The sequence below is a fragment of the Dendropsophus ebraccatus genome, chromosome 1, assembly GCF_027789765.1.
Source record: "Dendropsophus ebraccatus isolate aDenEbr1 chromosome 1, aDenEbr1.pat, whole genome shotgun sequence".
NCBI classification, from domain to species: Eukaryota; Metazoa; Chordata; class Amphibia; order Anura; family Hylidae; genus Dendropsophus; species Dendropsophus ebraccatus.
In genome coordinates this window covers 6875797-6902760 of record NC_091454.1, presented here as the reverse complement: position 1 = coordinate 6902760, position 26964 = coordinate 6875797, and the positions used below count along the sequence as shown (strand labels likewise).

Below are 26964 nucleotides of genomic sequence, written 5' to 3'. Positions count from 1 at the left end.
CTCACCAACAGGTCATGTTTTGAGGATTTCCTTAGTATTTCACAGGTGATATAATTATACTCAGGGCATCAGGTGGTATCACAGGGGATCCTTGTATGGGATATCCTCAAAACATGACCTGTTGGTGAGGCCTGAGGACTGGAATTGAGAAGCACTGCTATAGAATATAGATGCTCCCCTAATAGTACAGTACAGATCACCTCCCTGTTGCTTTGAATCCTATAGTAATTACAAGTGATGGATGTGTCTGTGGTCGCTATAAGACCTGTAACATCCGGGAGGTTTAGACATTCCGTCTATATTACTTATAAGCTCCACCCATTTATATAGGACACGCCCAAGTCCTAAAGCATGTGATATTAGAGATACCAGACCCCTAAACTAATACAGACCCCAGACCAGACCCCTAAACTAATACAGACACCAGACCAGACCCCTAAACTAATAGAGACCCCCGACCGGACCCCTAACCTAATACAGACCCCAGACCCCTAAACTAATACAGACCCCAGACTAGACCCCTAAACTTATACAGACCCCAGACCAGACCCCTAAACTAATACAGACCCCAGACCAGACCCCTAAACTAATAGAGACCCCCGACCGGACCCCTAACCTAATACAGACCCCAGACCCCTAAACTAATACAGACCCCAGACTACACCCCTAAACTTATACAGACCCCAGACCAGACCCCTAAACTAATACAGACCCCAGACCAGACCCCTAAACTAATACAGACCCCAGACTAGACCCCTAAACTTATACAGACCCCAGACCAGACCCCTAAACTTATACAGACCCCAGACCAGACCCCTAAACTAATAAAGACCCCAGACCCCTAAACTAATACAGACCCCAGACCAGACCCCTAAACTAATACAGACCCCAGACCCCTAAACTAATTCAGACCCCAGACCAGACCCCTAAACTAATACAGACCCCAGACCAGACCCCTAAACTAATACAAACCCCAGACCAGACCCCTAAACTAATACAGACCCCTAAACTAATTCAGACCCCAGACCCCTAAACTAATACAGACCCCAGACCCCTAAACTAATACAGACCCCAGACCAGACCCCTAAACTAATAGAGACCCCGACCAGACCCCTAAACTAATACAGATCCCAGACCCCTAAACTAATACAGACCCCAGACCCCTAAACTAATACAGACCCCAGACCAGACCCCTAAACTTATACAGACCCCAGATCAGACCCCTAAACTAATAGAGACCCCGACCAGACCCCTAAACTGATACAGAACCCAGACCAGACCCCTAAACTAATACAGATCCCAGACCAGACCCCTAAACTAATACAGACCCCTAAACTAATACAGACCCCAGACCAGACCTCTAACCTAATACAGACCCCAGACCCCTAAACTAATTCAGACCCCAGACCAGACCCCTAAACTAATACAGACCCCAGACCCCTAAACTAATTCAGACCCCAGACCAGACCCCTAAACTAATACAGACCCCAGACCATACACCCTTAACTAATGCAGACCACAGACCAGACCCCTAAACTAATACAGACCCCAGACCTGATCCCTAAACTAATACAGACCCCAGACCAGACCCCTAAACCAATACAGACCCCCAACCAGACCCCTAAACAATTACAGACCCCTAAACTAATACAGATCCCAGACCAGACCCCTAAACTAATAGAGACCCCCGACCGGACCCCTAAACTAATACAGACCCCGACCAGACCCCTAAACTAATACAGAACTCAGACCAGACCCCTAAACTAATAGAGACCCCCGACCGGACCCCTAACCTAATACAGACCCCAGACCCCTAAACTAATACAGACCCCAGACCAGACCCCTAAACTAATACCGACCCCAGACCAGACCCCTAAACTAATACAGACCCCAGACCAGACCCCTAAACTAATACAGACCCCAGACCAGACCCCTAAACTAATACAGACCCCTAAACTAATACAGACCCCTAAACTAATACAGACCCCAGACCAGACCCCTAAACTAATACAGACCCCAGACCAAACCTATAACCTTATACAGACCCCAGACCAGACCCCTAAACTAATACAGACCCCAGACCAGACCCCTAAACTAATACAGACCCCAGACCGGACCCCTAAACTAATACAGACCCCAGACCAGACCCCTAAACTAATACAGACCCCAGACCCCTAAACTAATACAGACCCCAGACCAGACCCCTAAACTAATAGAGACCCCCGACCGACCCCTAACCTAATACAGACCCCAGACCCCTAAACTAATACAGACCCCAGACCAGACCCCTAAACTAATACAGACCCCTAAACTAATACAGACCCCAGACCAGACCCCTAAACTAATACAGACCCCAGACCAGACCCCTAAACTAATACAGACCCCAGACCAGACCCCTAAACTAATACAGACCCCTAAACTAATACAGACCCCAGACCAGACCCCTAAACTAATACAGACCCCAGACCAGACCTCTAACCTAATACAGACCCCAGACCCCTAAACTAATTCAGACCCCAGACCAGACCTCTAAACTAATACAGACCCCAGACCAGACCCCTAAACTAATACAGACCCCAGACCAGACCCCTAAACTAATACAGACCCCAGACCAGACCCCTAAACTAATACAGAGCCCAGACCAGACCCCTAAACTAATACAGAGCCCAGACCAGACCCCTAAACTAATACAGAGCCCAGACCAGACCCCTAAACTAATACAGAGCCCAGACCAGACCCCTAAACTAATACAGACCCCAGACCAGACACCTAAACTAATAGACCCCAGACCCCTAAACTAATACAGACCCCAGACCAGACCCCTAAACTAATACAGACCCCAGACCAGACCCCTAAACTAATTCAGACCCCAGACCAGACCCCTAAACTAATACAGACCCCAGACCCCTAAACTAATACAGACCCCAGACCAGACCCCTAAACTAATACAGACCCCAGACCAGACCCCTAAACCAATACAGACCCCCAACCAGACCCCTAAACAATTACAAACCCCAGACCAGACCCCTAAACTAATTCAGACCCCAGACCAGACCCCTAAACTAATACAGACCCCAGACCCCTAAACTAATACAGATCCCAGACCAGACCCCTAAACTAATACAGACCCCAGACCCCTAAACTAATACAGACCCCAGACCCCTAAACTAATACAGACCCCAGACCAGACCCCTAAACTAATACAGATCCCAGACCAGACCCCTAAACTAATACAGACCCCAGACCAGACTCCTAAACTAATACAGAGCCCAGACCAGACACCTAAACTAATACAGACCCCAGACCAGACCCCTAAACTAATACAGACCCCAGACCAGACCCCTAAACTAATACAGACCCCAGACCAGACCCCTAAACCAATACAGACCCCCAACCAGACCCCTAAACAATTACAAACCCCAGACCAGACCCCTAAACTAATTCAGACCCCAGACCCCTAAACTAATACAGACCCCAAACCAGACCCCTAAACTAATACAGATCCCAGACCCCTAAACTAATACAGACCCCAGACCCCTAAACTAATACAGATCCCAGACCAGACCCCTAAACTAATACAGACCCCAGACCCCTAAACTAATACAGACCCCAGACCAGACCCCTAAACTAATACAGATCCCAGACCAGACCCCTAAACTAATACAGACCCCAGACCAGACCCCTAAACTAATACAGACCCCAGACCCCTAAACTAATACAGACCCCAGACCCCTAAACTAATACAGACCCCAGACCCCTAAACTAATACAGAGCCCAGACCAGACCCCTAAACTAATACAGATCCCAGACCCCTAAACTAATACAGACCCCAGACCAGACCCCTTAACTAATACAGACCCCAGACCCCTAAACTAATACAGACCCCAGACCAGACCCCTAAACTAATACAGACCCCAGACCAGACCCCTAAACTAATACAGACCCCAGACCAGACCCCTAAACTAATAGAGACCCTAGACCAGACCCCTAACCTAATACAGATTCCGGGTTTATGTTTTTCTTTCAGAACATGGATGTAGGGGGCGCCGGTGCAGCACCTTTGACCTTCCCGTTTCCTTTCCCGCCTTACCCCATCCAGGAGCAGTTCATGACCGAGCTTTATCGGGTGCTGGAAGCTGGAAAAGTTGGAATATTTGAGAGCCCGACAGGAACGGTGAGAATTTAAAGAGCTTCTCCTTACTAGTATGTATTGTGTAAGTGTTGCAGGTGAGTGTGACGGCCTGACACTGAGCTCTGGCCATTAGGACAAGCCACGCTCTAGAAGGGAGCCGTCCAGGTGTCAGTTCTTTCATTTCTGTGGGATATAGCGGCCTCTGCAGGAGATATGGGGTATTACACATCAGAATAGTTTACAGCTGTTTTCATGTAGAGAACCCATCCTTTCTGTCAGAGCTTCCTGATATACGAGTATATGATTGTGTCAGGGGGCAAGGAGGACGTCGCTGAGGCCTCCTCTATACACAGCAGATTCTGTAAGTGTGAACAGACCCTCATAGCTACATGTCAGACAAGTTGTTTGTTACTGTTTTATTGACGTCACGGATCTTGGCTGTTTGCAGGGTAAGTCTCTGAGTCTCATCTGTGGATCGCTGTCCTGGTTGCGGGACTTTGAGGAGAAGCGGCGTCAGGAGGAGGAGGCTCTGGTGTTGGCCGCTGAAGCGACAGAAGAAAACGAGGTGAAAAAGACAAATGGATCCACATCCGCAGCCAATGGATCTACGACAGAGCCCGACTGGGTGACCCAGTTCCTACAGAAGAAAGAGGTGACCGATCTGAAGAACAAGATAAAGGTGCGGCTCTATATACAGGACAGTAAGGGAGGTGTGTGACGGGTAAAGGGATTATCCCACATCCACACCTGCTCGGCTCTATATACAGGACAGTAAGGGCCCTATTCCACCGGACGATTATCGTTAGCATAATCGTTAACGATTAACGATCTCAAACGACCACTATTGCGAAAGACCTGAAAACGTTCACTCATTTCCATGGAACGATAATCGTTACTTATGATCGTAATTGCGATCGTTTCTTCTTCCGTATTTCTTCGCTATTGCGTTCATATCTATTGCGAACGACCGAACGATGTCTTATTCAATGCGACTGATTTGCGAACGTTTTGCGAACGAGCAACGATAAAAATAGGTCCAGGTCTTATAAAGCGATCAACGATTTCTCGTTCGGTCGTTAATCGTTACTGCATTTCAACCGAACGATTATCGTTTAGATTCGAACGATTTAACGATAATCTGAACGATAATCGTCCGGTGGAATAGGGCCCTAAGGGAGGTGTGTGACGGGTAAAGGGATTATCCCCCATCCACACCTGCTCGGCTCTATATACAGGACAGTAAGGGAGGTGTGTGACGGGTAAAGGGATTATCCTCCATCAACACCTGCTCGGCTCTATATACAGGACAGTAAGGGAGGTGTGTGACGGGTAAAGGGATTATCCCACATCCACGCCTGCTTAGGCCTGGGCCATATGGCCATTAAAGCGACTCTGTACCCACTTTGTGCCCCCCACAAGTACTTTTACCTTTCTGTAGCTGATGATAAGTCCTTGCTGGTGGGATGTTTCACCACGCTGGTCTCTCTTTCCAGTGCCCGAAAATCATACTGTATTGTACCTGGAGCCGCGCCTTAGAGGCGTGACCTAGAGCGATCGTGCCCTAGGCCAGCGCCGCCTGTGCGATGGTGTTTTCGTCCTGTTCCACCCTCTGTTCGCCGCACAGTATTCGTAGTAATTGCGCATGCGCCCTAAATAACCCACATTTTTCACACTTTCAGCAAGTTCTGTTGCTTTACACCAGAGATTTGGATGTCCAGGCATGATGGGAATTGTAGTTTTCTAACAGCATTGAGGGCCAAAGGTTCCCCATCCCTGCTTTACACTGTCAGTGCCCCAATGTAAGCAGGACTGCCCCATATGTGCTTCCTCATAGTAGTCAGGCTTCTCTGTGCCCCCATATAATAGTTGAGCCCTTCTGAGGGTCTTCTTTGTGCATCCATGTATATAGCCCCCCAGGAAATTGTGTTCCCCCTGTAGGCAATCTCTCCTATTGGTAATCCTCCCTGTAGTAAACCCACCCCCTCACCCTGTAGGTAAACCTCTCGCCACTCCGTCCCCCTTTAGGTAATCTCCCCCTTTCCCCCTTCTTAAGCATCCCTAACAAACTTACTTACTGATAGGAATACCATCAGCAGGTACATACCTATGAACCTGCGTCTAGGTACTTGTAGCTGAATAGTTGCTAAATCCGGTGCTGCTCTTCCTATGTTTGTCCATTTTCCGCTATTTCCGGTAATGAACCCTTTGGTGTCCTGTTTGGGGGCATTCCTTGATCCCTCGGTGCACCGTCCTGTTGGCTCGTTCAGTCTCCTACTAATGCATATCCATATAAAATCTGTGTTTTCTCCAGGTCTCGCGCACACGCTGTTACAGACCCATGTACGGCAACGGGCTGCTGTGCGAGATCTGGAGGGCAGAGAGAGACGTCACTACACTGGATGGTTCACTGAGGGGTCAAGGAACATACCCCTCCCCTCCCGCGGTGCTCCAAATGGGTATTTTCATTTCATTAAAATACTAGAAAAGAGCGCAGGGGAAAAAAAAAAGAAGAGAAGCACAGGGATCGCCAGCTATTCAGCTTCAGGTGCCTAACGGCAGGTTTGTGTGTATGAACCTGCTGGTGGTTTCCCTTTAAGCTCTGTAGCGCTTACATGCTGCAGCACAGAAAGGGTTAAAGAGCAGGACATTATATTTATTTGTCATCAGGACCCTGCCCTGCCGTCCTCGGCACACCTCCCTGCCCGGCCGTCCTCGGCACACCTCCCTGCACTGCCGCCCTGGGCACAGGACCCTGCACTGCCGCCCTGGGCACAGGACCCTGCACTGCCGCCCCTCGGCACGGTTCCCTGCACTGCCGCCCGCTCGGCACGGTTCCCTGCACTGCCGCCCCCTCGGCACGGTTCCCTGCACTGCCGCCCCCTCGGCACGGTTCCCTGCACTGCCGCCCCTTCGGCACGGTTCCCTGCACTGCCGCCCCCTCGGCACGGTTCCCTGCACTGCCGCCCCCTCGGCACGGTTCCCTGCACTGCCGCCCCCTCGGCACGGTTCCCTGCACTGCCGCCCCCTCGGCACGGTTCCCTGCACTGCCGCCCCTCGGCACGGTTCCCTGCACTGCCGCCCCCTCGGCACGGTTCCCTGCACTGCCGCCCCCTCGGCACGGTTCCCTGCACTGCCGCCCCTTCGGCACGGTTCCCTGCACTGCCGCCCCCTCGGCACACCTCCCTGCACTGCCGCCCCTCGGCACGGTTCCCTGCACTGCCGCCCCTCGGCACGGCTCCCTGCACTGCCGCCCCTCGGCACGGTTCCCTGCACTGCCGCCCCCTCGGCACGGTTCCCTGCACTGCCGCCCCTCGGCACGGTTCCCTGCACTGCCGCCCCCTCGGCACGGTTCCCTGCACTGCCGCCCCCTCGGCTCGGTTCCCTGCACTGCCGCCCCTCGGCACGGTTCCCTGCACTGCCGCCCCTCGGCACGGTTCCCTGCACTGCCGCCCCTCGGCACGGTTCCCTGCACTGCCGCCCCTCGGCACGGTTCCCTGCACTGCCGCCCCCTCGGCTTGGTTCCCTGCACTGCCGCCCCTCGGCACGGTTCCCTGCACTGCCGCCCCCTCGGCACGGTTCCCTGCACTGCCGCCCCTCGGCACACCTCCCTGCACTGCCGCCCCTCGGCACACCTCCCTGCACTGCCGCCCCTCGGCACACCTCCCTGCACTGCCGCCCCTCGGCACACCTCCCTGCACTGCCGCCCCTCGGCACATCTCCCTGCACAGCCGCCCTTCAGCACATCTCCCTGCACAGCCGCCCTGCACTGCCGCCCCCCGGCGCGGTTCCCTGCACTGCCGCCCCTCGGCGCGGTTCCCTGCACTGCCGCCCCTCGGCGCGGCTCCCTGCACTGCCGCCCCTCGGCGCGGTTCCCTGCACTGCCGCCCCTCGGCGCGGTTCCCTGCACTTTTAGTATTGGGACTTACCCCTTTAAATAAGACTATTACTTCTCTTGTACGAGACTGACGTTATGGACACTGAGGAGCTCGCCAAATCCCTAAAAGTGCACTGTCAAGATTCCTGGGTCCCTCCAGCTGTTGCAGAACTACAATTCCCATCATGCCATGGAAACTTTGGCTGTCCAGTCATGATGGGAATGATAGTATTACAACAGTTGCAGGGTCACAGTTTCCCCATTCCTAATGTGATAGCTCGGGCTGCAGTACTACCTACCTGCCAGTAGATGGCGCCATCTAACAGTTTCTTGCTGTATAATGCAGCCCAAACCCTCGACCACCATCCTTACGTGTTTCTACAAGGGCGGCAGGATAACTTCTTGAGGACACAGTTTTTGCCTTTTCTTTTCTTCTTGTCGCCCTCCTGAAGCAGGAACCTTTTTATACCTCTGTTAGTGTTTTTTTTTTCTTCTTTCTTTGTGTCTATATACTGTCATGACATGGTGTTTACAGTGACCACTTACACGAACCTTTGAGTCCAGCTTTAATCACTATGATTTATCCTACAAAACAAAAACTATGACCTGACTGTGCCCTTATCATGAGCCGTCGGCTATCCTATGAACCCCAGGGCTGTCTGTACAAAAAGCATTGCCCTCCTCGTAGCCTTAATCTATTCTCTATGGGGACACCAAATGCCTCTGAGATCAGCGGGCCCATAGAGAATGAGTCCTGGCCGTGGGTCCTTGCAGTCCGACCTCCAGCGACCGGCGTATGATCCCCTCTCCTATAAATAGCTGGGAGATGGGAGTACAGCTTTAAAGTGGGTAATCGCATTTCAGAAACCTATCCCCTTGCACAGGATCTGACCGCTGAGACCCCCAGAATGGAGGGGCGCAGCTCATGTGTGCTCAATGCTCCCTTCAGTCTCTATGGGGCTTCCAGACATTGCTTTTAATTAAAGGGGTTGTTCACCAAATTTTTTTTTCTTCCAAATCAACTGGTTTCAGAAAGTATATAGATTTGTAATTTACTTCTATAAAAAAAATCTCCAGTTTTCCAGTACTTATCAGCTGCTTTATGTCCTGCAGGAAGTGGTGTATGATACAACGCTCTCTGCTGCCACCTCTGTCCAGGCAGCAGCAAATCCCCATAGAAAACCTCTCCTGCTCTGAACAGTTCCTGACATGGACAGAGAGAATTGTGTCAGGCTGGAGAGAATACAACACTTCTTGCAGGACATACAGCAGCTGATAAGTACTGGAGATTTTTTTTTTTTTATAGAAGTAAATTACAAATATATATAATGTTCTGACCCTAGTTAATTTTATTTTGGTGATCTACCCCTTTAATGGAACGCTCCCAATTCCCGCCTGGGACTTTTACCAAAAATCGACATTATTTAGCATACATTTTACATATATTACAGAAAAACGACAATGATGAAGAATCCATAAGATGAACATAGGGAAAAAATTCCGCCTATGCCCAGGAATATCTCGCCCACATACAGTATACGGCTGAAAAATAACAATAAGGGCCGGGCAGGCGCAGTCATTGAGGGGTTAAATAAAAGGTGCCTGATCCTGACTCGTGACGTTTCCCTCCCAGAAGTTGTGAGGCGTCTCGGCCTCGTCTCACGTCGCTGACACGATTACATGAGATTAGAGCAGGAGTAACTTTATCCGTTCTCCCCTCCCCCCCCCCCCCACGTTCCGCCTGAGGGGGTCTCCATCATAATAACCGATCCTGGAACGTTAAATAATGCATTGCTGCTTTTCCCGATCTATTTTTAATCCCGTTCGCACTTTTCTCGCCTTCGTTCTTGGAGTTTTTCTCCCCCTTCTGCGAGGGGAAAAGCTTTTATAGGCCTCGTACGTCTCCACTTCACATTCGCTAACTCCTTATGAAACACGCAGCGCCTGAATCAATCATTCCGCTCCTGCTCTCTCCTCGGATCCAGGCCTTCCTCTTAAAGGGGTATTCTCATGTGATGGCGTATCGCTACCCCTGGGACCCCCCCCCCCCCCCCGATGTCAGACGCAGTGCTGGTTAAAGGGGAACTGTCAGAGAAAATATTTTTCTTTCAAACCAATTAGTTTCAGAAAGTTATTTAGATTTGTAATTTACTTCTATTTAAAAATCTTCCAGTACTTATCATCTGATGTATGTCCTGCAGGAAGTGGTGTATTCTATACAGTCTGACACAGTGCTCTCTGCTGCCACCTCTGTCCAGAGCAGCAGCAATTCCCCATAGAAAACCTCTCCTGCTCTGGACAGAGGTGGCAGCAGAGAGCACGGTGTCAGACTGGACAGAATACACCACTTCCTGCAGGACATACAGCAGCTGATAAGTACTGGAAGACTGGAGATTTTTATATAGAAGTAAATTACAAATCTGTATAACTTTTTGACACCAGTTGATTTGAAAGAAAAAGATTTTCGCTGGGGTACCCCTTTAAGCACTGGATTCTCTTTGCTCTGTACAGTCCATTCAAGTGAATAGGCCGGGTGCAGTTCCCTGCAGGGTGAGAAGGCCTGGGTGGCGCTGTGCAGATAAAGCTTAGATGTGGCCCATAGCTCTTACAGATACACGATAACATGCCGCGAGCTGCGTAGGTGAGACTAGATCAGGGCCCATTGTAAATAGGAAGGTTTCTATTCACTGACTCGCCGTCTCCTTCCTCCATTGTTCTTGGATTAGTCATTTATGTTGATGATTTAATCTTTTCTTTTGTTTTTTGCTGCTGCAGGAGGATCAGCTGCGAAGGAAGAAAAGAGAAGAGAAGCTGGAGCAGATGAGACACAACGTGCAGCTGAAGTTCGCTGCCAAGAGGAAGGTGATATGTGCGGCCGATGGGCAGCACAGAACGTCCTCTCTTACAGGGGGCGTCTCTGTACTGTACCCCTACATAGTAGAGCCATATTGTTAAAGTAACAAAGGTGTCTATGATGAAGTTCAGTGCTGTACAATCCAAAAATAAAGGAGAACTCCAGTGATTTTTTTTTTCTTTTAAACCATCTGGTGTCAGAAAGTTATACAAATTCGTAATTAACGCCTATTAAAAAATCTCCAGTTTTCCAGTACTTATCAGCTGCTGTATGTGCTGAAGGAAGTAGTGTATTCTCTCCAGTCTGACACAGTGCTCTCTGCTGCCACCTCTGTCCATGTCAGGAACTGCCCAGAGGTTTTCTATGGGGATTTGCTGCTGCTCTGGACAGTTCCTGACATGGACAGAGGTGGCAGCAGAGAGCACTGTGTCAGACTGGAAAGAATACACCACTTCCTGCAGGACATACAGCAGCTGATAAGTACTGGAAGACTGGAGATTTTTTAAATAGAAGTAAATTACATATCTATATGACTTTTTGACACCAGTTGAAATGAAATAACAAGTTTTTTTTACTTGAGTTCCCCTTTAAGTCCCCAATTGGGACTGAATTATTTTTCAGGTCTTGTAAAGTTTATGCAATTAAAGGTAAAGTAATACAATGACACAATTAATCTGTAGCCTAAACTGGTCCTGGTCCTGCAATAACCAGGCTCTTATATAGCTTGAAAAACAATAATAAAAAAGATGGCTGCTCCTTAAAGGGGTTAATGCAGATTTTGCACGCAGTTGCTTTCAGTCCGTCCTCCGCCATTTAGGCTTCTCTACTGAGAGTGACGGAAGTCTAACCTTGTCCTCTCACCTATCTGTACCACTAGGTGGCAGTGTAAGGCCGCTCACCAGGGTAGGCACCCCATAGTAAACCAGTATATTTCATTGGGGTCTCTTACCCAGTAACGCACAGCTCCCTGATAGATGTGAGTCCTTGTCATCCTGGCATGTTACCACATAAAATATCCCTGGGGGGGCTGATATTACCCGTGTGATAACTCCTAAAAGGATGATCAGCGCGGTGGGCGGCAGACTGTCAGTCACTGATATTAACCCCTCCAGCTATTCTTCTCTATGGTGTAACCCGCTCCTGTAATGTGCACGTCCGATCACATAGGGTATCGCAGTCTGCTATGTGTGGGGCCTCACACACCGGTCATGTGACCCCCTCTCCACCCCAATAGTGTCCACAACAAGCATAAAGCACTGATAGAAGCCGTCTGGTCTGATTGATCTGATGGGAGGCGTCAATGTTATGTCTGATCGATGTACGTGAAACGTCTTTCATCTTTCCGTCCTGGATGTCGGGATCCTCCTGCAGGATTATACATCTAAGTTTTCTTCTCGCTTTTCCGTCTCCAGAGGGAAGAAGATGATGAGACCATTCGTCTTCTGAGGCTCAGTCAGCAGATATTGTCCCCCGGAGGAGACGGCCCGGCCCTGGAACAAGGAGAGGAGGAGCTGGTGCTCGCCGAGTACGAGAGCGACGAGGAGACAAAGAAAGGACTAGAGTATGGCACTTGTAGTTCACCTTTACACACATTTTGTTGGGATGTTCTTAAAGGAGTAGTTCACAAAAATACATTTCTTTCAAATCAACTAATGCCAGAAAGTGCCAGAGATTTGTAATTTACTTCTATTAAGAAAAAAATCTTCAGTCTTCCAGGACTTATCAGCTGCTGTATGTCCTGCAGAAAGTGGTGTATTCTTTCCAGTCTGGCACAGTGCTCTCTGCTGCCACCTCTGTCCATGTCAGGAACTGTTTAGAGCAGCAGCAAATCCCCATAGAAAACCTATCCTGCTCTGGACAGTTCCTGACATGGACAGAGGTGGCAGCAGAGAGCACTGTGTCACGCCACTTCCTGTAGGACATACAGCAGCTGATAAGTACTGGGAGACTGGAGATTTTTTAATAGAAGTAAATTACAAATCTCTCGCATTTTCGGGGACCAGTTGATTTTAAAGAATTTTTTTTGCGAACTGTCCCTTTAAAGGTTTTTTTCCCACTAATAACATTGATCACCTATTCACAGGATACATTACAGTTGTATAATATTCAGGGGTCCGATTGCTGAGACGGACACAGGGATGTGAAGACCCCCTGCGATCACACAGTCACACAGCACAATCCTCCGCATTATTATAACAGTCAGATCCCCTGCGATCACACAGAATAATCCTCCCTATTATTATAACAGTCAGACCCCCAGCGATCACACAGCATAATCCTCCCTATTATTATAACAGTCAGACCCCCAGCGATCACACAGCATAATCCTCCGCATTATTATAACAGTCAGACCCCCCTGCGATCACACAGTATAATCCTCCGCATTATTATAACAGTCAGACCCCCAGCGATCACACAGCATAATCCTCCCTATTATTATAACAGTCAGACCCCCCAGCGATCACACAGCATAATCCTCCGCATTATTATAACAGTCAGACCCCCAGCGATCACACAGCATAATCCTCCGCATTATCATAACAGTCAGACCCCCAGCGATCACACAGCATAATCCTCTGCATTATTATAACCGTCAGACCCCCCAGCGATCACACAGCATAATCCTCCCTATTATTATAACAGTCAGACCCGAGCGATCACACAGCATAATCCTCCGCATTATTATAACAGTCAGACCCCCAGCGATCACACAGCATAATCCTCCCTATTATTATAACAGTCAGACCCCCCTGCGATCACACAGCATAATCCTCCGCATTATTATAACAGTCAGACCCCCAGCGATCACACAGCATAATCCTCCCTATTATTATAACAGTCAGACCCCCTGCGATCACACAGTCACACAGCATAATCCTCCGCATTATTATAACAGTCAGACCCCCAGCGATCACACAGCATAATCCTCCGCATTATTATAACAGTCAGACCCCCTGCGATCACACAGCATAATCCTCCCTATTATTATAACAGTCAGACCCCCTGCGATCACACAGCATAATCCTCTGCATTATTATAACAGTCAGAGCCCCAGCGATCACACAGCATAATCCTCCCTATTATTATAACAGTCAGACCCCCTGCGATCACACAGCATAATCCTCCCTATTATAACAGTCAGACCCCCAGCGATCACACAGCATAATCCTCTGCATTATTATAACCGTCAGACCCCCCAGCGATCACACAGCATAATCCTCTGCATTATTATAACAGTCAGACCCCCCAGCGATCACACAGCATAATCCTCCCTATTATAACAGTCAGACCCCCAGCGATCACACAGCATAATCCTCTGCATTATTATAACAGTCAGACCCCCTGCGATCACACAGCATAATCCTCCTCATTATTATAACCGTCAGACTCCCAGCGATCACACAGCATAATCCTCCGCATTATTATAACAGTCAGACCCCCAGCGATCACACAGCATAATCCTCCGCATTATTATAATAGTCAGACCCCCAGCGATCACACAGCATAATCCTCCGCATTATTATAACAGTTAGACCCCCAGCGATCACACAGCATAATCCTCCCTATTATTATAACAGTCAGACCCCCTGCGATCACACAGCATAATCCTCCCCATTATTATAACCGTCAGACTCCCAGCGATCACACAGCATAATCCTCCGCATTATTATAACAGTCAGACCCCCAGCGATCACACAGCATAATCCTCTGCATTATTATAACAGTCAGACCCCCAGCGATCACACAGCATAATCCTCCCTATTATTATAACAGTCAGACCCCCTGCGATCACACAGCATAATCCTCCCTATTATTATAACAGTCAGACCCCCAGCAATCACACAGCATAATCCTCCCTATTATAACAGTCAGACCCCCAGCGATCACACAGCATAATCCTCCCTATTATAACAGTCAGACCCCCCAGCGATCACACAGCATAATCCTCCCTATTATTATAACAGTCAGACCCCCCTGCGATCACACAGCATAATCCTCCCTATTATTATAACAGTCAGACCCCCTGCGATCACACAGCATAATCCTCCCTATTATAACAGTCAGACCCCCCTGCGATCACACAGCATAATCCTCTGCATTATTATAACAGTCAGACCCCCAGCGATCACACAGCATAATCCTCCGCATTATTATAACAGTCAGACCCCCCAGCGATCACACAGCATAATCCTCCGCATTATTATAACAGTCAGACCCCCAGCGATCACACAGCATAATCCTCCGCATTATTATAACAGTCAGACCCCCAGCGATCACACAGCATAATCCTCCGCATTATTATAACAGTCAGACCCCCAGCGATCACACAGCATAATCCTCCGCATTATTATAACAGTCAGACCCCCAGCGATCACACAGCATAATCCTCTGCATTATTATAACAGTCAGACCCCCAGCGATCACACAGCATAATCCTCCGCATTATTATAACAGTCAGACCCCCAGCGATCACACAGCATAATCCTCTGCATTATTATAACAGTCAGACCCCCAGCGATCACACAGCATAATCCTCCCTATTATTATAACAGTCAGACCCCCAGCGATCACACAGTCACACAGCATAATCCTCCGCATTATTATAACAGTCAGACCCCCAGCGATCACACAGCATAATCCTCCCTATTATTATAACAGTCAGACCCCCAGCGATCACACATTGTCCCCTCTCCTGTGTGTAGGTAATACCTGTAGTCATAGCATCGCCCCTCGTGTTAGTGATATTATATACTATATACTATAGTTTCCATTCTTAGGCCTCATGCACACACGAGATCCAGATAAATTATCAACAAATCCAGTTAATTTCCAGACCTATTGGGCACGGACATCCTTCAGGAGGGGGGGGGAGGGGGTCTTTTCTGGAGAATAGGTCAGGAAATTATAGATCCAGTCCTATTTCCGTGCAGAATTCTGGCACAAATGCCCTTTAGAAGTCTATGGGAGCGTCCAGAATTCTGAACAGCTACAGATGCGCATACTGAAACTGTCTGGAATTCTGGATGTGCTGCTAGTCAGCCAGACCAGCGCCAGCACCCGGCCCTTTAGCTGTATGTGCCCCTAACCAGGAGTGGATACAATTAAATATGGTGCTGTGTTTGGCAGGGCAATGAGCCATTGGCTTCCCGCCCTGTCAGTCACTGCCCTTGTTGCCAGAGGCAGCATTATGCATCTGGCCACAATCGACCATAAAAACTGACTCGGATGTCTGCGTGAGTGTCTGACACGGACGTCTGGTAGCTGTACTGTTGCATGAAGCCCACTTGTTATGATTTACGTGGTCGGGGGTCAATCTACTTGGTGGTGTTTTTTTGTCTACTTCCCCTTTACCCAGCCAGTCTCCGCCGTGCGCCTGTCACGGGCCGTAACTCAGCGATCAGGGACGTATAAGGGCTTTGCCGCTCCAGTAGGTGATGCGGTCTGACTCAGGTGTCACTTTTTGTGACAGGTCATGTATGTCCGCAGAACGTTTTGGATTTGAGGGCGCGTGTCAGATGTCTGCCCGTTGTATTTCCCATGACACGGCCTAACCAAGCTTTATAAATGAGGCTGGCATTTGCTTCACAAGCAAACAAAAAAACCCACACAAGTTCACCTTTCAAGTGACACGCCGCCAGCTGCGGGGACCGAGACGCAAACAGACAAGTCTGGGGGGGATGGGGGGGGTCTTGTTGTTCTCAGAGATTCATATTTTTCCCTGTTTTGTTTGCTGTCAGGCCGGATGATGAGGAGGATTTTGAAGAAGAACATGTGACTAAGGTAAGCGGAACACATCCATGATGGCTTCCCCCTCTGCGTCATTCTCCGCAGCAGCAGCAGGCGGGGTTATCGGATAATACAGGAGCTGACATTCAGGATTCTCATCTCCTATTACCGATAATTTACAGCGCTGCGTCAGTAAACGCATCAGAAAGGACGGCGCCCAAAAATACACGGACATTACCTTCCTATAGACCAGGAGGAGTGCGCAGTCATCTCAACTTATCTCCTGCATTAAGCTTTAATGTGGCCGACACCGATAAGCTGGATCGGCATCATCCTGCACAATCCAGAGCTGCCATGTGATTGTTAGATGGCAGAATACAGCGCTCAGCTATGGCCGTGCAATGGAGAGTGAAGGCCGAGCGTGGACATGGGGGGCGGGGAACCTCCATTCTCATCATCAGCACCATCCCATCTGATACCTATTACAGGACAATAAGTTGCAATCTTGGTATACCCCTTTAAACTTAAAGAGAAAATCTTAAAGGGGTTGTTCACCAATGTTTTTCTTTTTTTTTTAAATCAGCTGGTGCCAAAAAGTGCGAGAGATTTGTAATTTACTTCTATTAAAAAAATCTCCACTCTTCCAGTACTTATCAGCTGCTGTATGTCCTGCAGGAAGTGGTGCATTCTCTCCAGTCTGACACAGTGCTCTCTGCTGCCACCTCTGTCTAAGTCAGGAACTGTCCAGAGCAGCAGCAAATCCCCATAGAAAACCTCTCCTGCTCTGGACAGTTCCTGACATGGACAGAGGTGGCAGCACTGTGTCAGACTGTAGAGAATACACCACTTCATGCAGGACATACAGCAGCTGGTAAGTACTGGAAGACTGGAGAGAATGCATCACTTCCTGCAGGACATACAGCAACTGATAAGTACTGGAAGACTGGAGATTTTTTTGTAAAAGTAAATTACACATCTCTGGCACTTTCTGGTATTAGTTGATTTTGAAAATTTGTTTTGGGTGAACGGGTTTAACATTAATTTTGTATCTTTAACCTAACAAGCTCCATCGGTCTGTACTGGTTGGCTCCATTATACGTCTTTGTTGCAGTTAGATTTCAGTTTTCCTCATACAGAGCGACAAGTCCCCTGCACAGACCAGGAATTACATGATAATATCCTGTCTAATAAAACAGTGTGAAGAGCTCCCCCTAGGGATGACTGAAGGCAGCAGAACTTTATTAAGTAACACTAATCATATACGTTATGATTCTGGGGTCTGTACTGTGCAGGGGGGCTGATACTGGGGTCTGTATTATGTGGGATGGGGGGGGTCTTATTCTGGGGTCTGTATTATGTGGGTTGGGGGTGTCTGATTCTGGGGTCTGTATTATGTGGGATGGGGGGGTCTTATTCTGTGGTCTGTACTGTGCAGGGGAGCTGATACTGGGGTCTGTATTATGTGGGATGGGGGGGTCTTATTCTGGGGTCTGTATTATGTGGGATGGGGGGGTCTTATTCTGGGGTCTGTACTGTGCAGGGGGGCTGATACTGGGGTCTGTATTATGTGGGATGGGGGGGGTCTTATTCTGGGGTCTGTATTATGTGGGTTGGGGGTGTCTGATTCTGGGGTCTGTATTATGTGGGATGGGGGGGTCTTATTCTGTGGTCTGTACTGTGCAGGGGGGCTGATACTGGGGTCTGTATTATGTGGGATGGGGGGGTCTTATTCTGGGGTCTGTATTATGTGGGATGGGGGGGTCTTATTCTGGGGTCTGTATTATGTGGGTTGGGGGGTCTTATTCTGGGGTCTGTATTATGTGGGATGGGGGGGGTCTTATTCTGGGGTCTGTACTGTGCAGGGGGGCTGATACTGGGGTCTGTATTATGTGGGATGGGGGGGGTCTTATTCTGGGGTCTGTATTATGTGGGTTGGGGGTGTCTGATTCTGGGGTCTGTATTATGTGGGATGGGGGGGTCTGATTCTGGGGTCTGTATTATGTGGGTTGGGGGGTCTTATTCTGGGGTCTGTATTATGTGGGATGGGGGGGTCTTATTCTGGGGTCTGTATTATGTGGGTTGGGGGGTCTTATTCTGGGGTCTGTATTATGTGGGATGGGGGGGTCTTATTCTGGGGTCTGTACTGTGCAGGGGGGCTGATACTGGGGTCTGTATTATGTGGGATGGGGGGGGTCTTATTCTGGGGTCTGTATTATGTGGGATGGGGGGGTCTTATTCTGGGGTCTGTATTATGTGGGATGGGGGGGGTCTTATTCTGGGGTCTGTATTATGTGGGATGGGGGGGTCTGATTCTGGGGTCTGTATTATGTGGGATGGGGGGGGTCTGATTCTGGGGTCTGTATTATGTGGGATGGGGGGGGTCTGATTCTGGGGTCTGTATTATGTGGGATGGGGGGGGTCTTATTCTGGGGTCTGTATTATGTGGGATGGGGGGGTCTGATTCTGGGGTCTGTATTATGTGGGATGGGGGGTCTTATTCTGGGGTCTGTATTATGTGGGATGGGGGGGGTCTGATTCTGGGGTCTGTATTATGTGGGATGGGGGGTCTGATTCTGGGGTCTGTATTATGTGGGATGGGGGGGTCTGATTCTGGGGTCTGTATTATGTGGGATGGGGGGGTCTGATTCTGGGGTCTGTATTATGTGGGTTGGGGGTGTCTGATTCTGGGGTCTGTATTATGTGGGATGGGGGTGTCTGATTCTGGGGTCTGTATTATGTGGGATGGGGGGGTCTTATTCTGGGGTCTGTATTACAGGTTCAGACTATAGGCTGTCATGTGATTTTCCTCTATATCCTCCTTTCTATGTCCCTGATCTCCGTCCTTTTCGCCCACAGATCTATTATTGCAGCCGCACGCATTCCCAGCTCTCCCAGTTCGTCCATGAACTGCAGAAAAGCCCTTTTGGGAAAGAGACCAGACTGGTGTCCCTGGGGTCCCGGCAGGTAGGCTCCACCACCTTACAATAGACTATTATTTGTGTTGTGGATGTGTAGGTTAGGGCTGACTGTCTCTGTATGCTGTCAGGGCATGCTGGAACTTGTAGTTCTGCAGCAGCTGTAGAGCCGCAGGTTTTCACACTATGGTTGAATACTGCTCTACATAGTTGTCACACCCATAGACAGTAAACCATGGAACAGCAATGTCCCTGATTCCAGCATCACCCATACACACAGCATCCAGCAGATAGACACATGTCTGCCTCCCTTGTCTGGCCTGGACCCCCCTCCCCATAGCATGCGGCCGCTTCTTCCCCTGTGCCTGTCTGCCAGGATGTTTGCCGGGGGCGAAGTTGCAGACATCCAGCGCCAAGAGCGTTGCTGTCCCCTTATTCGCCTTGAGGTAACGATGGGTGGGGGGACTCCATGTACTAGTTACACATACTTGGCTTATAGCCTCTAACTGGAGCCGTTCAGAGACATTTCTGCAGCCAGGGTTCTAGTCGTCCCTTTAAGTCTTTGGTTTCTTTGAATAAAGTCATAAAGTGCGGCGGCCATGTCTGAAGGAGAGCGATAAATATTCCCGAGAGCCGCTCTCAGTCACCCGTGCAGCGGCCCGGGACATTTTAACATAATGTCCTCATTTCAGGGACTATATGGAGAGAAATGACTCGGTCCCCGAACTGAAGTCTCATTCGGTATTGCTGCTCTGTCACCGGTGAATATCACCTCCCCTGTAATATATGCAATGGTGCATACAATGCTAATAATATCCGAGGATCCGAGGGCACATGAAGGAGAAGCGAGGAATACATGGCGGCTGCTGGGGAGGAGGGTATACAGGACGAGGGATAATACATGGCGGCTGCTGGGGAGGAGGGTATACAGGACGAGGGATAATACATGGCGGCTGCTGGGGAGGAGGGTATACAGGACGAGGGATAATACATGGCGGCTGCTGGGGAGGAGGGTATACAGGACGAGGGATAATACATGGCGGCTGCTGGGGAGGAGGGTATACAGGACGAGTGATAATACATGGCGGCTGCTGGGGAGGAGGGTATACAGGACGAGGGATAATACATGGCGGCTGCTGGGGAGGAGGGTATACAGGACGAGGGATAATACATGGCGGCTGCTGGGGAGGAGGGTATACAGGACGAGGGATAATACATGGCGGCTGCTGGGGAGGAGGGTATACTGGAGGAGGGATAATACATGGCGGCTGCTGGGGAGGAGGGTATACAGGACGAGGGATAATACATGGCGGCTGCTGGGGAGGAGGGTATACAGGACGAGGGATAATACATGGCGGCTGCTGGGGAGGAGGGTATACTGGAGGAGGGATAATACATGGCGGCTGCTGGGGAGGAGGGTATACTGGAGGAGGGATAATACATGGCGGCTGCCGGAGAGGAGGGATAATACATGGCGGCTGCTGGGGAGGAGGGTATACAGGACGAGGGATAATACATGGCGGCTGCTGGGGAGGAGGGTATACAGGACGAGGGATAATACATGGCTGCTGCTGGGGAGGAGGGTATACAGGACGAGGGATAATACATGGCGGCTGCTGGGGAGGAGGGTATACAGGACGAGGGATAATACATGGCGGCTGCTGGGGAGGAGGGTATACAGGACGAGGGATAATACATGGCGGCTGCTGGGGAGGAGGGTATACAGGACGAGGGATGGAGGGATAATACATGGCGGCTGCTGGGGAGGAGGGTATACAGGACGAGGGATAATACATGGCGGCTGCTGGGGAGGAGGGTATACAGGACGAGAGATAATACATGGCGGCTGCTGGGGAGGAGGGTATACAGGACGAGGGATAATACATGGCGGCTGCTGGGGAGGAGGGTATACAGGACGAGGGATAATACATGGCGGCTGCCGGGGAGGAGGGTATACAGGACGAGGGATGGAGGGATAATACATGGCGGCTGCTGGGGAGGAGGGATAATACATGGCGGCTGCTGGGGAGGAGAGTATACTGGACGATGGATATATAATGTACATGTAAGTTATTAAAGGGATCTGCTTGTCCATAGAACATGTGTGTGAATGAAGACGTGCGGCGTCTGGGCACCGTCCAGCTCATCAATGATCGCTGCACCGAGATGCAGAAGAACAAGCACGGTGAGGTTTTTATTTTTTTTCCCCTTCACATTTTAAAGGGCCACGGGCGTTGGGGAGACAATTACTTCCCTGCGAGTCCTAGGAAAATTGTACAGCAGTTGGGGCAAATTGCTCATGTTCTTTAAAGGGATACTCTGACGAAAATCTATTTCTTTTAAATGAACTGGTGTGACAAAGTTATACAGATTTGTAATTTACTTCTAATATAACATCTCCAGTCTTCCAGTACTTTTCAGCTGCTGTACGTCCTGCAGCCAGTGGTGTAGTCTCTCCAGTCTGACACAGTGCTCTTTGCTGCCACCTCTGTCCATGTCAGGAACTGTCCAGAGCAGCAGCAAATCCCCATAGAAAACCTCTCCTGCTCTGGACAGTTCCTGACATGGACAGAGATGGCTGCAGAGAGCGCTGTGTCAGACTGCAGAGAATACATCACTTCCTGCAGGACATACAGCAGCTGATAAGTACTGGGAGACTGGAGATTTTTTAATAGAAGTAAATTACAAATCTATATAACTTTCTGACACAAGTTGATTTGAAAGAAAAAGATTTATACCAGAGTACCCCTTTAAAAAAAAAACATTTGGTGGTATTTTTCCATACCTTACCATACCATACATAGAGTAGATGTCATTCCTTTTTTTTGGCATTTTACAAACAAGTCCCATATTAATTCCACAGTAACACACTTATTACTCAGTGGGGTGATACTCCCGATAGTCGCCAGCCAATATTCTGTAGCTTTTACTGAGACCTCACATACTATCTATACCCCCCACTATTGTCGGACTATTCTCCATCCATCTATAAGCCTGAGGTTTGTGGCCTCCATCTCTCCTATGTCTTTTACCAATCCTGCTCCACATTTTGTCACTCTCATTATGCCCAGTGCCGCTCCGGGGACCTGAGCCCTACATGAGCACGTTGGCACGTATCTACCCCTGAAAGCACGGGGAGTGTCACGTGACAGAGACGTAAAGAAGATCAGGGGGTGGGGGGAGGGAATGTGGATGGAGACTGGACCCCCTCTTCACCATCATAAGGAAATAGGAAATACTGCACTGTGTGAACAAGGCCAAAAACCTTCTGATCCAACAGAGGGGACTGCAAGCAAAATAAAACAAAAAAACCCCCACCAACTTATGGTAATCGATAAGAAGTTTGTGCAAAGTTTCTCCTTGTTTGACAAAGTGATTAGGAGTTCGGTCCTCGTCTGTAAGTGTTTTTTGCTTCTCTCATCTCAGATAAGAAGAGCGAGGAGCCGGAGGGGAAGAAGCGGCGGGCAGGGCGGCTCACTTGTCCGTTCTACACCTACGACCAAATGCAGTTTTTGCGGGAGGAAATTCTTGTGGAGGTGAAAGACATAGAGCAGCTGGTATCTCAGGCCCGGGAGGTGAAAGCCTGCCCGTACTATGCCAGCCGCTACGCCATACCCGCCGCCCAGGTACGACATCACTATCAACCACTAATGGCATTTATCACCTAAGATGATCGCTAGAGATCTCAGGAATGGAGGTCCCCGATTCACATGGTCGTGCATTGGTCTGTATGTTATGTGACTGACCTTGGCGCTTGCAGCCGATCTCCACCAGCCCCATAGCAATGAATGGAGTAGGCGCTCTACCATTATACTCCCATCCACCACCTCCGTTTATGAGATCGCTCGCATTGTCTATGAGTAAGTGCTCGCTATTCAGAAACCTTACAGCGTAACATGTGTCTTCCAGCTGGTGGTCCTCCCTTACCAGATGCTGCTCCACGATTCCACCAGGAGGGCATCCGGCATCAAGCTGAAGGACCAGATAGTGATCGTTGATGAAGCCCATAACCTGATCGACACCATTACCGGCATGTACAGCTGTCAGGTGACCGGGGCCCAGGTGAGTCCACACACCCAGACCCATATGTATAACACCCAACACACCGGCTATTATAAAATTCAGTGCACATTATTTGGGTTGCAGTGACCTGGTGCTGCCTCCGTGTGGCGCCCTTCTCTTTCAGACCTCAGTAATCGGTTAATTTCTCTCCCGTTTGGTCACTTTTTATACCGCACATAAAAGGAAAATATTAATTAAAATTGAAAATGAAAGCGCTGCGGCGGTGTAAGCGGCTTTACCAGTCCCGGGGGGCAGCGGCGCCTGTCAGATTCAACAAAAGTCCTATGGCGAACGGAGTCTGATTAATACGTCCGCTCCGTGTAACATGGCGATAAAGAACACGTCCGAAACAGAGAAAATAATTATCGTCTCTGCGGATTTTGTACGGCTATTATTACATGTGAGAGCGCGGGAAGATGTCACAAGCCGCGGCCGCCGGGGAGACAATCACTTCCCTGCGAGTCCTGGGAAAATTTGCAGCAATTGGGTTAAATCACTCGCGTTCTTAAAGGGGTACTCCGACTAAAACCTTTCTCTTTCAAATCAGCTGGTGTCAGAAAGTTATACAGATTTGTAATTTACTTCTATTTAAAAATATCCAGTCTTCCAGTACTTATCAGCTGCTGTATGTCCTGCAGGAAGTGGTGTAGTCTCTCCAGTCTGACACAGTGCTCTCTGCTGCCACCTCTGTCCAGAGCAGGAGAGGTTTTCTATGGGGATTTGCTGCTGCCCTGGACAGTTCCTGACATGGACAGAGGTGGCAGCAGAGAGCACTGTGTCAGACTGGAGAGACTACACCACTTCCTGCAGGACGTACAGCAGCTGATAAGTACTGGAAGACTGGAGATTTTTAAATAGAAGTCAATTAAAAATCTGTATAACTTTCTGACACCAGTTGATTTAAAAAGATTTTTACCGGAGTACCCCTATAACCTCAACCAAAACACAACACTTTATTTCACTTATGTCTTGATTCCTTTTGCAAAACTACAACTCCCATCGTGCTCCTTGAGAAACTTGATATTGCTCTATGATGGTTTTTCTGAACCTGCAGCTCTTCAGCTGTTGCAAAGCTATAACCCCCATCATTTGTCAGGTCACGGTGCAGGTTGTACTTATGCAATAGATAAAGAGCCACAGGCTGAGGAACACTGTTCTATAGACATGGTGGGAGTTGTAGTTTTGTGGCAGCTGTAGAGTCATAGGTTTAGGAACACTAGTCTATAAGTATCCACATGCCTTCCGGCATGACGGGAGTTGTAGTTTTGCAAGAGCTGGAGGGCTGCAGGTTTAGGAACAGTGGTCTGTACATATCTGAAGGCTGTCAGGGCATGATGGGAGTTGTAGTGTTCAAGTTGAGGAATACTGATCTTTATTTTTTTGAAGGCTATCGTGCATGATGGGAGTTGGAGTTTTGCAAGAGCTGGAGGGCCGCAGTCTTAGGAACACTTGTCTGTACACAGTAAAAAGGCTGTCAGGGCATGCTGGGAGTTGTAGTTTGGCAGCAGCTGCAGGGACACTGGTCTGTACATACAACAAGACCTGACAGATTGAGAAGAAGATGGAGCTCCAGGCTCACCGTTCGGCCTCTGATAACTTTTCTATATAAATTTTAAAATTTTATAGTTTTTTCCTATAAATTGAGTTTTTCGGGTGAATCCTGTGGTGTTTTTCGTCCTCCCTGAGAAACGTCTGGAAGGCGTCTAGAGAAGCGATATATTTCTGATGAGGCCGTAATTGGTTTTCCGGCTGAGTGAACAAACGCGGCGGCTTCTCCTTGACCAGTCGTGTTTGTCTTTACCGTATGAATGGCGGAGCGCGGAGTCACGTCTGCCATCTGCATTTATATCATGCCGCACATCTGGCCGCTGTAATAAGGCTGCGTGCTCGGACCTGCCCAGGATTCACCGCTCGGTATCGCCGAGCAGACGCTGCCAGATGATTGACAGCCAGGGACTGCTCTCACAATAACATTCTATTATGTATTATTTCTTTTATCGATTATATGGAGTCCGGGGTTTCTGACAACATTATATTATACAAGACGACTACAGCGCTGCCGCTTGTCCAAAGAATAGAGCTGGTGTCATGTGGTCACCCTCCTAGTGTAGATCCAGCCAAGGACGCACATGCTCAGTCACTCTCCCTATCTACCTGGAGAGCTGGAGGACACACATGCTCAGTCACCCTCCCTGCCCCCTGGAGGACACACATGCTCAGTCACTCTCCCTGCCCCCCTGGAGGACACACATGCTCAGTCACCCTTTGGCCCCCCCTGGAGGACACACATGCTCAGTCACCCTCCCTGCCCCCTAGAGGACACACATGCTCAGTCACCCTCCCTGCCCCCTGGAGGACACACATGCTCAGTCACCCTCCCTGCCCCCTGGAGGACACACATGCTCAGTCACCCTCCCTGCCCCCTGGAGGACACACATGCTCAGTCACCCTCGCTGCCCCCCTGGAGGACACACATGCTCAGTCACCCTCGCTGCCCCCCTGGAGGACACACATGCTCAGTCACCCTCCCTGCCCCCTGGAGGACACACATGCTCAGTCACTTAAAATTACAATAAGGATAGAGTTACACCCCGAATTTACTACCCGAGGCCTCAAGGAAAACCCCACAATTACAGGAACCCCGACTGATGTGTACAGAGAATGTGATCACATGACCTCCCCTTGATGGCTGATGTGAATAGAGACAGAGCTCAGTGATATGAGATGATCCAGTAGACTGCTGCCTCCTCACAGCTGAGGGTTTGTTACAGTTGTATCCAGTGTCATGTTATAAGTAAGATGTATAAAGCTGATGGAGACTGATAGAACATTACAGCTTGTTCCGCCATGTCCTGCAGCGTTGTACACCATTATACATAGTAGACTGCAGTGTATACCTGCTCCCCCATCCTGTATTATTATGTTACTGAGATTGGCGGTAATTACCGCTCTCCCGGACGCCCCCCTGCGTTGTGCAGCATCTCCGGCCTGAGACTCCGCCATCACTCCAGTGTCTCAGGCTGTGGGTAATCGCTCGTCCTCCGAGTCCACAACTAATCTCTCTCTCTGTTTGCTTTCAGTTGTGTCAGGCGCACTCCCAGCTGACGCAGTACGCGGAGCGCTACAGGTATTGGCCGTGCATTCTGCTCCTCTCCCCTTTACAGCTTCATTTCCCTGGTAATTTTCTTCCATTACTGGAGATGGCGGCTGGGGAGGATAAACCTGCTCGTTCTTCCTCAGGAGGAGGATGGGGGGGTGATGGCCGCTCTCCTGCCCGCCCAGAAGGAAATCACATCTTATGTTAGGAATGAGCTCTATTGCTGACCCTCCCCCCATAAGGCCATCATAGAGGGGGCTCCACCAGGCAGGACCCCCATAGGAGTCACACTGCCCTTGTATT

At 49.4% G+C, this 26964-nt stretch overlaps 1 protein-coding gene across 4 annotated transcripts in view; it reads left to right on the top strand.

The window, feature by feature from the left end:
* DDX11 (DEAD/H-box helicase 11) overlaps positions 1-26964 on the top strand; it is a 54626-nt gene that overhangs the window by 9179 nt on the left and 18483 nt on the right. For 3 of the 4 annotated variants that reach the window (XM_069965342.1, XM_069965334.1, XM_069965364.1), the window contains exons 2-11: positions 4028-4174; positions 4581-4811; positions 10782-10868; positions 12273-12421; positions 16599-16641; positions 19444-19551; positions 21600-21687; positions 22929-23128; positions 23412-23564; positions 26645-26691. In XM_069965342.1, the coding sequence (XP_069821443.1) occupies positions 4031-4174; positions 4581-4811; positions 10782-10868; positions 12273-12421; positions 16599-16641; positions 19444-19551; positions 21600-21687; positions 22929-23128; positions 23412-23564; positions 26645-26691 (1250 nt within the window). In that variant the 5' untranslated portion in view covers positions 4028-4030. The remainder of the gene's footprint in view (positions 1-4027; positions 4175-4580; positions 4812-10781; positions 10869-12272; positions 12422-16598; positions 16642-19443; positions 19552-21599; positions 21688-22928; positions 23129-23411; positions 23565-26644; positions 26692-26964) is intronic. The other variant, XM_069965352.1, reaches the window with a different exon arrangement.